Source organism: Helobdella robusta, assembly GCF_000326865.2.
Source record: "Helobdella robusta unplaced genomic scaffold HELROscaffold_26, whole genome shotgun sequence".
Taxonomy (NCBI): domain Eukaryota; kingdom Metazoa; phylum Annelida; class Clitellata; order Rhynchobdellida; family Glossiphoniidae; genus Helobdella; species Helobdella robusta.
This window is the reverse complement of record NW_008704349.1, coordinates 1,487,884-1,502,745: the sequence shown is the minus strand read 5'-3', so window position 1 is coordinate 1,502,745 and position 14,862 is coordinate 1,487,884. Positions and strand designations below refer to the sequence as shown.

Below are 14,862 nucleotides of genomic sequence, written 5' to 3'. Positions count from 1 at the left end.
AATAACATCTAAATCACTCTCTTTCTTTTTTTCTCTCTCTCCCTCTTTTTGTTCATTCTCTTGCTTTAAAATAAGTACAGGATAAATAAATGGATAGACAGACAAACAAATAAATAAACGAAGCAATATATAAATGGATGTAAGGTTGAGTGGATATCTAATTGGACAAATGAATGAATAATTGCATGAATGAATGAATGAATGTACAAAACATATATATATATATATATATATATATATATATATATATATATATATACAAATACATACTTAAATTCATTGCTTCTTAACAGAACAGAACAAATTGATTGCAATGCAAAATTAAACCATTAAAAAATGAATAAATAAACGAATGAACAATTGATTGAATGAATGAATGATTGAATTAATGATTGATTGAATGAATAAATGAATGAATAAAAGAATGAATAACTTTAAGTACATTCAATCAATCATGCGACCGAAAAAAACAAAACAAAAAAAGAATAAAAAAGCCGAAAAATATCAAAGACATTTCAACTTACGTAAGATGCATACATGCACACGTACATAGTCGGTCTATGTTTGATCTAGTACATATGCGTAGTCCGTCTAGTATTCATACATAGTCCGTCTATGATTGGTCTAATATTCATATATAGTCCGTCTAGGTTTGGTCTAGTATTCATACATAGTCTGTCTAAGTTTGGTCTAGTATTTATACATAGTCCGTCTAAGTTTGGTCTAGTATTTCTATATAGTCAGTCTAGGTTTGGTCTAGTATTCATACATAGTCCGTCTATGTGGAATGTTCATTCGTCCTCTGAGCAAAGTTTTGAACATCTCTTCGTCATGTTCATCTTCTCGTTCGCTATTTGTCTTCCGTTTTTGTTTGTTTGTTGGATTGTTTGTTCGTTGTTTGTTGGATTGTTTGTTCGTTGTTTGTCTATGTTAGCAGAAAACAAAAATTGAAAACAATCACTCCTCTTAATTAGAATCATCATCATCATAACTTTCATCATCATCATCAACATCAACAACGACAACTCTCACTACTACTACTGCCAGCAACAACAACAACCGCAACCTAAACCACGGCATAAAAACCAGCAGAACAACAACAAAATCCTTATTTATACAATTTCGTTGCATACAAGGAAATATTTCCGTAGTCTTATTTTTCAGCCTATGCTCCTCATCTGGTTCCATTTTTTTATTTATATAGCACGATTTTATTTCTTCCTTGAAGTTTTTGAAGGAGATGTCGAATAAAGTTTCTTTTGGCTGTCGTATCTATGTTGCTGTTGGACTAGGACGTCGTCATGGTGAGATGTCACGAGAAAAAATTGATAACGATGATGATGATGATGATAATGATAGTAATGATGATGATAATGATGGTGATAGTAATGATGAGGATGACATGATAATGATGCCGTGCGATTTCCACTCATTTTTCATCCGTCCATCTATCCCAATTATTTTCCTCCATTGACACTTTTTGTCCTCATCGTCCTCTCTCTTCTCTCTCTCTCTATCTCTCTCTCTTTCTCTCTTTAACTTTTACTCCTTTTTTATTGCTTTTTCTCTTTCTTTCTATTATTATCTTACCTTCTGTCTTTTTAAAATAATTTTTTTTTGTTATGCATTAGCGCATTTGTTTTTTCTTTTCATTACAATTCTCTCCTCTCTTCTCTCTCTTTTTCTCGTTCACACTCACTACACTCACTCACTCACTCACTCACTCACTCACTCACTCACTCACTCACTCACTCACTCACTCACTCACTCACTCACTCACTCACTCACTCACTCACTCACTCACTCACTCACTCACTCACTCACTCACTCACTCACTCACTCACTCACTCACTCACTCACTCACTCACTCACTCACTCTTATCTTCCGGCTTGCTTTACATACCATCAGCACTACAGTCTTATTACTTCATTCATATACTTTTTATATCTCATTCTACAATCTAACGCCTTGCAAAAAAACTTGCCGAATAAACAACAACAACAACAACAAAAACAACAACAACAACAACAATAACAACAACAACAGCAACAGTAACAACAAAAACTAGAACATAGAGAAAAATAGAGAAAAATTATTTACTATGATTTAGGCATTGCCAATCTGAGTACCGTATGATTTAACATTACTACAAAATCGTTAACATATCAAAACACACACAAACACACCACACACACACACACACACACACACGACACACACACACACACAAACATACACTCACACACACTCTTTCTCTCTCACACACACACACACGCGCGCGCGCGCGCACACACACAAATACATCTAGGACATAATTATAGCTATGTTATTTATTTATTACAGGAGTTATTCAGAATCAGATCTTACATTGTTTTTTTTCATATTGTTAGGTTATCACGTAATGTAACACACACACACAAACACACACAAACAAACAAACACACACACACACATATATATAATGTTATATAAATATATATATTATATATGTATATATGTGTGGGTGTGTGTGAGTGTGTAAACTTGCTTACATAAGTGCATATATCAACTTATAATTAGGAATATAAATAACATGAGTTTGTATTAGTGTGTGTGTGTGTGAAAGTAGAAGCTATTTAGGTATCTATGAGTTGATGTGTGTGTTGGTGTGCGTGTGTGTGCGTGTATGTGTGTGTGCGTGTTCTTGTCCGTATGCACGTGTGCATTTGTACGTAAAAGTGGAATGTGTTTTTGAACGCTTGCAATCCATTTACATCAACGTCATCCTCTCTTTTTTTTAACTTCCTTTTCCCGAAGGCGCCATCTACGTCATCGTCAGTGACGTCGTCATCATCAGTGACGTCATCATCATCATCGTCGTCGTCATCATCATCATCAACAACGACAACGAGGCCTACGCCATCATCACCATCATCATCTTCAATTCTTTTGTTGGGGCAACCGTTCACTTAATCACTGTCATCCTCATCATCATTGTCATCATCATTATCATCGTGTCAATTTTGACGTCAACATCGTTCACTGTTATCAACCAGCAAGACGACGACTCAGTCCATGTTGTTTGCTTCCCCCCTCCCCGCTCTTTTATATTTTACTTTCTTGTCCTTTCATTTCTTTTCGGCTATTTACAATCTTTTTATTTTATTTTTGTCTTCAAACGTACGCTTTTTCTTTTTTCACTCTCTCTCTCCCTTTCTCTCTCTCTCTCTCTCTCTCTTTGTACTTTTTTCTCTACAACCTCCGGGCGATCTCATTACATGTCGAATCGATCGTTGGGATGAGTAACACCCTGGTAGTTCTTCTGTAGGTACTCCTTCAGTTCCATATCCGTTTCCGCCAGACGAATGTGGAATGGACTTCCGGGCACGTGTTCTCCAGACCACGTGACAGAAATGACGTAATCGCCCGGTTCGGATGGGTGGTAGGAGCAGACGATTCGGCGGTCATTGTGTGTTTCGCGCGATAGCTCAACTTTGAATCCACCTAGCGTGATGGAGAAAGTTTCAAACAAGTTATTATTATTATTATTAGTTTTTAATCCGGTTATATGCCGATTTTAGTAAAATAAAAAAAAGAAGAATATTAATCAAATCGAAAATGAATATTCATCAAGTCGGAAATGAATATTCATCAATACGAAAAATGAATATTTATCAAATCGAAAAATGAATATTCATCAAACCGAAAAATGAATATTCATCAAATCAAAAAATGAATATTCATCAAATCGAAAATGAATATTCATCAAATCGAAATCGAATATTCATCAAGTCGAAAAATGAATATTCATCAAATTGAAAATTGAATAATTAAAATCTTAATAGCGGCTGCAGAACCTTTCGGCCCTCGGACGATGACGCCCAACTCTCCCGACCCAGCCTTGTACGTATCGACGTAGAAGACGCCGTCAAATTTGTTGACCACACCGGGATTGATACCGGCTCCGAAACATTGCACCTTGCTGGCGTCAGGGGGGTAGGAAACCTTGAAAGTGAACGGACTGCCTAGATGGGTCGGGTGAAATTTTTTGAAAATTTAAAAGAAAGTTAGTGGAGGTGGTATTATTGCAGAATGAACGAACCAATAATTTAAAAGAATATTTTTTTCACTACAACCGCTACTTCTACTAATACTACCAATAAGTACTTCTTATAATTTTGTTACTTTAATTGTAAATAGCAACAAACAAACAACGTCAAATACACACACACACACACATAAACGCACACACACACACACACACACACACACGACGACAAACCATTAATGTTCTCTTTGTTATACTTGATGTACAGTGTGTGCGTCCCACCTTCCACTGGCTTTATGAACAAAGTAAAGACCCCCGTCTCTTTGGGGTCCACCAATCGACAGAGAGCCAGTTTGCTGGGCCCGTTACACTGAGCAGTCAGTTCACCTGAAAAATTTTACAAATATAATAATCGAGTATACCAAGTGAGAAAATATAATTTCGATTGAGAGCATCACAAAACCAACCAACTCCGGCTCTCCTCGTGTCGATGTAGGTACTTATTTCCTTGCCAACTTTCGCCCTTGTCAAGCCTTCCCCACTGCAACGAACTCCACTGGCTCCACCCATCTGACCGCCCACGACCGATCCTGCACCAATCGATGGAGGGGGATTGATAACGAGAGAGGGTGGAATGAGCTGATTGGCTGATTGGTAAGTCTGCGTGAGTTCGAATTGAGTCGCAGCCCCATTGGGGCTTAGGTAGGGGTTGATGTTCAGAGTCTGGGTGTTTTGGTAGTGGCTGTTTGAGTAGGCGGATGCCGGTTGGACCTTGACCATGAAGGGTGAACCAATCACGTGACGATCTGCCCACTTTATGTGGAGAGAGTAAATTCCTGGATGGTTTTTGAAATCAAATTTATCAAATGAGCTCTCAGCGATGGATTGCAAAGTTAAAGATAAAACATTGAAGAAGCATTTGAATTTTAGTACATTAATAAAAAAACATTTCAATATACGGTGAGATTATCGAGCGCACATTTGGGATTGAATTCCCCTTCCTACAAAGCAAAACAGCCATTGGACAAACGCTGCAGAATCAATGATGGCAACAAACCAACCGCCATATTTTCTAATCACATTCTGCCCCCACCGGACTTTTGTTTGAATGAGACCAAAAGATACAAAATAAGACAGAGATAACACTGAGTTTGTTCATTTTTAATCTCAACAACTAACTAACCAGGGATTGTGGGATAGTAGGTGCATTTGTACTTGCACGGAGTGACGAGGAGGCATTGGACAGGGATTTCTCCCGTGGGACCGTCCATTGTTATCGAGGGACTGCCTGGATTGGATTCATTCATTTATTCATTCATTTATACGTTTGTTCGTTCGTTCGTTTGTTCATTCATTCATTCATTCATTCATTCATTCATTCATTCATTCATTCATTCATTCATTCATTCATTCATTCATTCATTCATTCATTCATTCATTCATTTACCTGGTCCGGCGCTCGATCCATCTATAAAAAACTCCGAATGCTGATTAACAGCTGCCTGTTGCAGACCAATCCCATTCAAAATAATCTTGTCACTATTAACTTCTTGATGCTGCTGTTGCTGCTGGTAGCTGGTTGTAGTTGTGGTACGCTGCTGTCGCTCGTAGTGGTTCTCAATTGGTTCAGTTGTCGTCTTTGTGGTTGTTTTGGTGACTTCTCGTCTTATGTAGCCGACCAGTGGCGACTGATCGATCTGGTTGCCATTCCAAAATACTTTAAGCCTGTATTCGCCTGTCGCAGTTTGGGAATAATTCGAACATTATTCATAATTATTTATAATTGTTCATAATTTCATCCATAATTTTATTCATAACTGTAATTATTTTTTCAACCTTCATCTTTGGGGAGGAACGACAGAACGTATATATCTTTTTCTCTCATCCTCAAGTCAAGTGGAACGCTTCCAGATGGACCAATCAGACTCGCCGTTAGTTGACCTATTTGGATATTAATGAGGTATTATAAATAACTAGATAATCTTTTTGCATATTAATGAGCTACTATTTATAGTTAGCTGATCTATTTACCGATTTACATTTTAATTTATTTAATTTTTCTCAGATGTGACAAGTAGGCATCTCTTGCATTCAAACCTGGGTCAATGCAATAGCATAGCAGGCACTCTAACCACTACACTACACTACACAATCGCGTCGCTAACCTTGTCCGCAGCCTCTGGTGTCAAACTCAATAACCTTCTTTTCGTTGCAAATGAGGGTGATGTGGTTATTTTTATCCAAGAGGGATTCCCAGCCGCCAATGACCCCGACCTTCTGCAGGGCGTTTATGCGCGGTCTAAAAGGGCTACCTAAAGGTCACGTAATGATGATCTCATCATCATCATCAAGACGGTGGTGATGCCGTGATGATAGTGATAAGAGTGATTCAACAAGTATTTTTCACCGACAAAACAAAGAGCAAACCTTCTATCTCCCGCCCATTCCACTTGACGATGATGTTGAAGAACCCGGGCTCTACTGGGATGTAGGAGACCAGATATCTGCCATCGAATTCCTCCGTAATGTTACATTTTGCAATGCTATTCGGTCCTGAATGTAATAAAAAATTGAAAGTTGTATATATATATATATATATATATGTGTGTGTGTGTGTGTGTTTGTTGTGTGTGTTTGGATGTCTGTGCGTTTCACAAAAAATTCAACGAACGAATCAAAATTGAGAAAAAAGACGAAAAATAGCGACACTACAAAAGAGCTTTTGAGAAGGCATTATAAAAAAATCAAGACTCCTAACCGTCAACTTGAACTTTCAACTCTCCCTTTTGACCTCTGGAGTCCACGTAGAAGGAGGTCACGTGATCTTCCAGGCCCTTCACGAGCCCTTCGCCCTCGGCTATGACGATGGACGCGTCGAATATCTCCTGCTTCACCGGACAGCCAGGCACGTTCAGGTTCCCAAAGAGTACCTTTGTGGCATTCATTTTTTTTTATTGCTTTCATTTTATAACTCCTTTGTTAGTTGTTTGCTTCAAATTCGAAAGTTGAATCTTCCAATTGTGCAAACAAAATGAAATAAAATTTCAAATAGTCTATTAAGCTGTTATAATGTTTTTTACTGGATTAAATCACAAAAAGTTGTGAATTTTAATTTCGTTTTTCAACCTTTTAACAATGATGATAAAACTATGCGCGCACAAGATGCATACGAAATAACGCAGAAACAATACGCTTCATACCAAAAAATAAAAACGTACCTACTACTATATGTAATCCCACACATCAAATTCATCACAATTAATTAACTAAACCAATTAACCAATTAACCAATTAACCATAGACCAAATCATGTTCATTTGGCATCACCCCACAATTTCCAGCAACAAATAAAATCGAACGTGTGACATCAAACTAACGTGGATTTGATGCACCCCTGGCTCCGTTGGGGTGTACGCAACCCTCTCACCTCTCGGGGTGTTGAACATTTCGTAGCGTATGAGGTTCCCTCTGGGACCCTTTACTGTAATCTTCAAGTCTGCCTTGCCTGCTTGGTTCCTTATAACTGTTTTTTTCATTTAAATTTTGTCAAAAAGTGCCAGAAACAGAAATATTTGAAGTTTTTTCTTTCAAAATTTTATATAAATTTCTTTTAAAAAATGTCTAAGGCCTATAAATTTATATTTTATAGTATTTTTAAAATATTTTTGAGGCGCGATTGGTTACGCTTGTCTCTGTAGAGCTGCTGCGTTGTGTCCAACTCGAGATGAAAGTGATTGTTAAGCGAGGCATTCACGCCAAGAAAGATTTATATTAGTTAAAATAGACATGAAGAGATAAAAGTTGAAGAAATATTATTAAAGTTAGCTATTTTTTATAATTCTATGAATTTTTTAATGAGAAAATGTAGTTTAAACTTTTAAATAATTAATTAATAAATTGAAAATAATTTTTCCCAAAGCTTACTATCCAGCTCCATTCTCTCCCCAACCATGCCAGTCTTATTGCCTTCCACTTTTATCTTGTTGGGGTCGTAGATTTCAACGTAGAACGGACTGCCCATTATTGGGTGACCCTGGCTGGTTATTTCTACACGGTGACGACCTGGAAAATATTTGTGTTCATTTAAAATTTTTAATTCGGTAAAAATTATTTTTTTTTAAATTTTACGTTAGAAAAGTACTGTTTAATAATTGCAATTTATATTTCATTAGTTTCGCATCCACTATTCATTGTACATTTTGGTGGTACGACAAGCTGGAATCATCTTGCAGTTGAACCCGGCTACTGCGACGTGATGTCACTAGGCTGCTCAATGAACCTGTACATTTATGGTGAAAAATTTATCATTGGTGGAAAATATCTAGCAGGAACCTGTATACTTGGACATGTAATCGAGTTTGTAGTCGCCATCTGGCTGTAGAATCATCTTTGCCGGCACAATCTCACCATTCGGTGCTATGGAACGAGACAGATTAGAGTGGCTATATATCAATTCGTTGGAAAACTCATAATAAAATTGTAAAATAATTGAGATTAACCAACCGACAAATTAACCAACCGACTAATTAACCAACCGACCGACCGACCGATCGACCAACAAACCTGTAACTTTTAAATCCATCTCTTCCTCCACCATGGGAATCTGCTGCTGCTGCTGCCACATTTGCTGCTGCTGCTGCTGGTTTTGATGCAGTCTGAATATGGAGTGTCTGTTTGTGGCCACCTCGTGCAAACTGGCCCCCTGTGACGTCACCATGTTGCCCCGGGCGTCCATTATTGGTACGGAGAGAGGGCTTTCTGGTGAGGTCAAGAAGAGGTCAAATTTGAATAAATAAAAGAGCATAAAATACAAAAACAACAAATGAATAGATTGAAAAACATAGTTTTATTTTGAGTTAAAGTTGAAACATACGCGGTATGGGTTCTTTGTTGAAGAGCAGGTCGACAATGTGAGGACGCGGGTCTGTAGGCACGAAACTGACCTGACGACGGTGACGAGCGAGTTTTTAATTTTAAAATTTAGTCACCAATCTAAGTTATGAAAACACACACGCCCGTGGACATGTTTGACAAATCATTCATCCAACATCCGGTCATAAATTTGATAATTGTGACCGTATGGTAAGAATAACATTGGGACCTGGAAGATACTCTTGCTAATTGACCTCGTGACGTTTGGAACACTGCCCTTGTTGACCATTATCTCCAACTGACCCTCGCCGGCTTTCGAGGCGTCGACTGAAATTTTAAAAAATGAAAAATTTATTTAGGTCGAATTGAGAATTGATGTCCTTTATTGGATAATTATGTAACTAGGTCATGTTTGAACAAAGAGCTAGCGATTAAAAATTTTGTTATAAATACACAATTCCCAAATATATACGGAATCCTTACTGGTGAACTCCACCGGGACTCCGATGGTGCCTACGCCAGGGGGGGTGACGACGATGGCCTGAGGGTTGTAGGCCTTGAAGACGAAGGGACTGCCATGAACTGTTACTCCGTCTACCGAGATCTGCACCAGGTGTGTCCCTGAAAGAATAATTTAATTTTAAAAATTATTTCAATGCTTGCAAGAAATAAGATGCAATACGGACAGAGGTGAAAAAGACATGCAAACAAGAAAGTGTCTGGCGGAACGACGGTGTAGCGGCAAAGATCTCAGAGATTGCTGTTGTACTGACGGGATTCGAATGCCATTGAATCTCAGGGATGGCATGCAAAATACAAGCAGCAACAAACACGTACCAGCTTCTCTTGGCGCAAACTCAACTCTGTGAACACCGTTTCTCATGTTGACAACGCTGGCCGGGGTCGAGCGCCTGTTTGGCCCTTTACAATTATTCATTTTCAACTTTAATATTTTGCATTATTATCATAAATTAGTTAACGAAATTCTAAAAATCTGTATAATTATCATAAATTAGTTAACGAAATTCTAAAAATCCGTATTATTATCATAAATTAGTTAACGAAATTCTAAAAATTCGTATAATTATCATAAATTAGTTAACGAAATTCTAAAATATAATAACTAGAGTGGATATTGTAATTTTGAATCGTTATTGCAAAAATATTTTCGCCACCGACCTGTAACTGAAGCAGTAACCTCGCTATCCAGACTGTTCAACTTAACCTCCAACTCAGTCACCTGGTTCACTACAATGTTCTGAGAAAAATTGTACGACACCATGGCGTTTGCCGCGGGATTCTGCACCTGTACCATCCACGGACTGCCTGCGTAACAAAACTTTGTTCGTTCATTCGTTCGTTCGTTCGTTCATTCATTTATTTATTTTTATTTATTTATCAATTAGTCCTTGAAAATGTTTATTTTAAGAGAACCACAACACTAAAAATATCAAAATCCACGGCAATTTATAGATTTTTTTCATTAATCTGACATTTCTGAGAACAACAATTCTGAGAATAAACAACACTAACGACAGACATCAGAAAGCAAGACACCAAATAACTAATTAGATGTAGAAAGATACAAGGGTATGAATGAATAAATGATCATTTGAATGAATGAAAATAAATCCCATTGCGGGCAACATAAAAAAACTAAATAAACCAGACCAACCTGAAACTTCTTTTCCATTGAACCTAAGCCTGACGACGTGAGGGATTGCCTCAGTGGGTACGAAGGAGGCCCTGAACCTATAACCCCCCTGGCTATCAACCATACAGGGTACGTTGCCATCGTTTACTGATATTTCTAACTTGCCTTGTCCAGCGCTCGTTGCGTCGACTTTGAGATGAATTTATGCCCTCAACTTCAATCTCTCATTCATAACTTTTCACCATTCATAACTTTACACCATTCATAAAATCGTTAACTTTTTTACCCTGTCAGAAACATTTTTATTTATTAACCGTTACTTTTTGGGTTAATAGTGAAAATTTCAGAAGAAAAATCTCCGAAACTGACTTTCAAACTCTACCGGTCTGTTGATGGAGCCCACGGGCGGGATGTTGTTTATGTAGATCTGATTTCCATCTGTCACCTGGCACGAGAAGGGACTGCCACTTATCGGCTTGTCGAAGTACCTCACGTCAATCAGATGCTCGCCTGTGGTTCGTCAGATTCATGTGCGTCGTTGCGAATAAATTATGTTAATTAGGTTGGGGATAGATTCATGCAAATGAGTTAGAGTTGATAGATAATTAAAAATGTTTTTGACAAGATATATAAGTCAGCGATTGATGTCAAGAGATCGAAGTTAATGACAAAAGCTCATCTCAAAGTTGACGCAACGAGCAAGTTAGAAGTATCAGTAGGTTAAAGTTTGCAAGAGTTATCCATGAACCATTTAGTGAGTTGTGTTAACGGTGGATTGAAATATGAATGAATGCGGATGAGTTACTAACGGGCAGTTCATTAAAAACTTATGTTAATGAGGGAGCGAATAGTTAACTTAATAAGAAAACCTGCTTCGATTGGGCTGAACTCTACAACAACGTTACCTCCCCCACGGTCTATAATTTTGGGCTGCAGTGGAAATCCTTTTGGGGCTAACGGGGAAATTTTTTCGCGTTCAAATACTTTCGCTATTATTTTTTACAATAATTTTGAATCGCAACATTTGAATTGAAAAAAATTAGATAGCTCTGATAAGAAACTTGATACAAAACTTGATACACTCATCAATATAAGTTATTTGAAAAACCAGGAACTACTGCCAACAGATCCATACTCCATCCAGCCATTCATTCACAATTCATTCACTCCAACTCAACTGACTCGTGATCAGCACTTTGACGTCGGATGGAAATGCATTCGGTCCGAGGTTCAAAAAGAAGCTTGACCTCTCACCGACCTCGCCAGAGTTCAAGCCCTCGCCGCTCGTTTTCACGTCTTTAGCGTCAATAACCTCCATAGTAAATGGCGAACCTTGAACGGTCAGAAGGTCAAAAAGTCGAGATAATAAAAGATCAATTGTATAACAAACAGGTCACACTTTTTAAAAACTAAATAAGTGGGTCAAGTGAGGTACCTTGTATCTCATTGCCATCGTAATACACTCTGATAATGTATGTACCGCTGCCGATAGGGTTGTAACTGATGTGAAATTTGCTAAGCTCCGTCTGCTCAATTTTGGCCGGGATGTTGACGCCATTGTAGACGATGTTGACCGTCAGCTGGCCCTTCCCTATGGTAGTGTTTTCGACTGGCGGAAAATTTTTAGTGGATGGTTGGACGGTTAAAAAATGAATAAAATGTTATTATTCTTTATTATTAATAATTATAACTAATTGGTTAAATGTGGTATTGAAATTGTTATGAATCGAATTTTTAGAAGAATGGAATGAGATAAACTTACAGAAAAAATTTGCCGGGTAGTTAGTCATGGTTGTTTTATTATTATTATTTTATTATTATTTATATTATTTTATTATTATTATTTATATTATTTGTTTATTATTTTTACTATTATTCTCTATTATTATTATTATTATTATTATTGTTGTTATTATTTTATTATGTAGAGATAGTTATCCTGCTCGTTATATTGGATTCAACGTTAATTTCTATGTATTCCAAACATTAAGTGCTTCTACTTAGTTTGTTGTCAAACTGAAAAAATGAATGAATGATTGAATGAATGATTGAATGAATGATTGAATAAATGGATGAATGAACAAATGAATGGTTGCAGAGTTGGTTGCATGAAATATATAAATGGATGAACGAACGAATGAATAAGTAATAAATAAACGAATGAATGAATAAATGAATTAATGAATGAATGAAAGAGCGAACGAATAAATTAATTATTGATATTATTATTTCATATCCACATTGCAACTCTTCATGTAGAATAAAATCCATTAAAACTATCTAACACTGGAGTTTAACAAATGAAATTTTAACCGGAAAACACACAGCCATTACAAACATCTTCAAAATTCGCTATTTTCAACATGAAAAAGTAATGATAATAATAATAATTATTATTATTATTGTTATTATTATTATAGCAAAACTGCGTCCAAAAAATAAAATACAACACTGACAATTCTCTCGAAATTATCATTAATTATATTATTATATTAATATTCAATTTTAAACCAATAATAAAAACATTCGATCACTGATTTCAAAATATGATACAAAACTATGAAAAAATTTGCAAAAAACCTACGCTTCGCTATACATTGCACACTCTATCTACAATATAGATATGCATTTATATACATACATATGTTTATTTTTGTATAACATACAAACTACTATATATACATATACATACATACACACATACATACATATACATACATACACTTAAAGATATAGTATTCATATATATATATATATATATATTTGAGCAATGTTAAAGCAAGACAATGAAAGCAAGTAAGTCAGTCATTTAAATCTGTCCTATAGCATTTTATTAATAAATATCAATTTTGTAGTAAGGATAATATATAATAGTATTAATAATAATAATAATAATAGAAATAATAATAATAGTAGTAGTAGTAGTAAATAATAACAAGGTAAAACAAGCGATGTTTTATTTAAACATTGTCATCGGTTCGCGATTAATAAAATTTGAAGAATTTTTCAATGTCTTCATGTATGTGTGAGTGTATGTGCGCGTGTATGTATGTATGTGCGCGTGTATGTGTGAGTGTGTATATGTGTGTGTTTGTGTGTGTGAGTCTGTGTAATGTTTACTTACATATAAGCCCGCATATGCAAGCAAACTCTAGTAGCCGATGCATTCTGAACTAATACCCACAATTGATACTTAAGATAGTATACTACTAATGAATATCAGAGATCTTTTAAAATATAAATTTCAAAGTTTTTAAAATAAACTTATCACGTGTTAATTAGGTATGATTTGATGGCTACATTTGATCGTTAACGTGTCAGTTTCATGCTGGGTAAATAATCTGTCTGATGATTTGGCTAGTTGCTAACGATGAAGCGAAAATATGTCTCCATCATCATCAAAGTTCTTATCATTTTCATCATCATTTTCTTCTAAACCCACCGTCATTGTCGTCGTCATCATCATCATCATCGTCGTCATCATCATCGTCATCATCATCATTAGCATCACTATAGTTAAAATACCTGTCCTCAATATCCAATCGCATCATTCATTATATCAACCCTCATACTTTCGTCATCACTATCTCACTCCTCTCCTAATTTTATCATCATCATCTCTAACTATCTTCCATCACCATCGTCGTCATCGTTAATACAAACACACACACAGTCATATATATATATATATATATATATATATATATATATATATATATATATATATATAGACTCACACCTGGTTCATACCTGTATTATGGTGTTGGATAGGTAATGCATTAACATAAAAAGCATTTGGTCATATATATGCCTTATGTATGTATGTATACCTGCATTCATGTTGCATGTATGTACGTATGTATGTATGTATGTATGTGTGTGAGTGTGTATGTATGTATGTATGTATGTATGTATGTATGTATGTATGTATGTATGTATGTATGTATGTATGTATGTATGTATGTATGTATGTATGTATGTATGTATGTTTCGTTTCGTTTCGTTTCGTTTCGTATGTTTATAAGTACGTATGTGCATTTTGTATACATCTGTGTACGTCTGTATGTTTATTTATATAAAATATTTGTCTCGACACGCTTCGGTAGTTGCTTTGCATACATAGTAGTACGTATAAAATGGGGTTTTGAAATATAAATTTTTTTGATTCAAATTTTACAAAATTAAAATAATATAATTTAAAATACTAAATATTTGTGTTAATATGCACCAAATTTTTCATTACCTGGAGTTATTTGCATTTTTGTTCTCTACAATCTGTTAATTATCAAAGTTCACTTTTAAGGGTTT

At 35.9% G+C, this 14,862-nt stretch overlaps 1 protein-coding gene across 1 annotated transcript; it reads right to left on the bottom strand.

The window, feature by feature from the left end:
* Positions 1-3,254: 3,254 nt before the first annotated feature.
* Positions 3,255-12,344, bottom strand: HELRODRAFT_173407 (hypothetical protein; the record flags this gene model as incomplete). The annotated part of the gene is made up of 25 exons (XM_009020015.1): positions 3,255-3,484; positions 3,838-4,005; positions 4,263-4,415; positions 4,496-4,864; positions 5,212-5,316; positions 5,476-5,763; positions 5,865-5,969; positions 6,194-6,340; positions 6,456-6,581; positions 6,787-6,958; positions 7,406-7,551; positions 7,953-8,090; positions 8,361-8,470; positions 8,651-8,786; positions 8,902-8,971; positions 9,130-9,227; positions 9,384-9,521; positions 9,738-9,821; positions 10,080-10,226; positions 10,576-10,743; positions 10,924-11,064; positions 11,424-11,507; positions 11,737-11,886; positions 11,990-12,163; positions 12,317-12,344. 25 exons carry the CDS (start codon positions 12,342-12,344, stop codon positions 3,255-3,257), a joined length of 3,675 nt encoding a protein of 1,224 aa, XP_009018263.1.
* Positions 12,345-14,862: the final 2,518 nt, after the last annotated feature.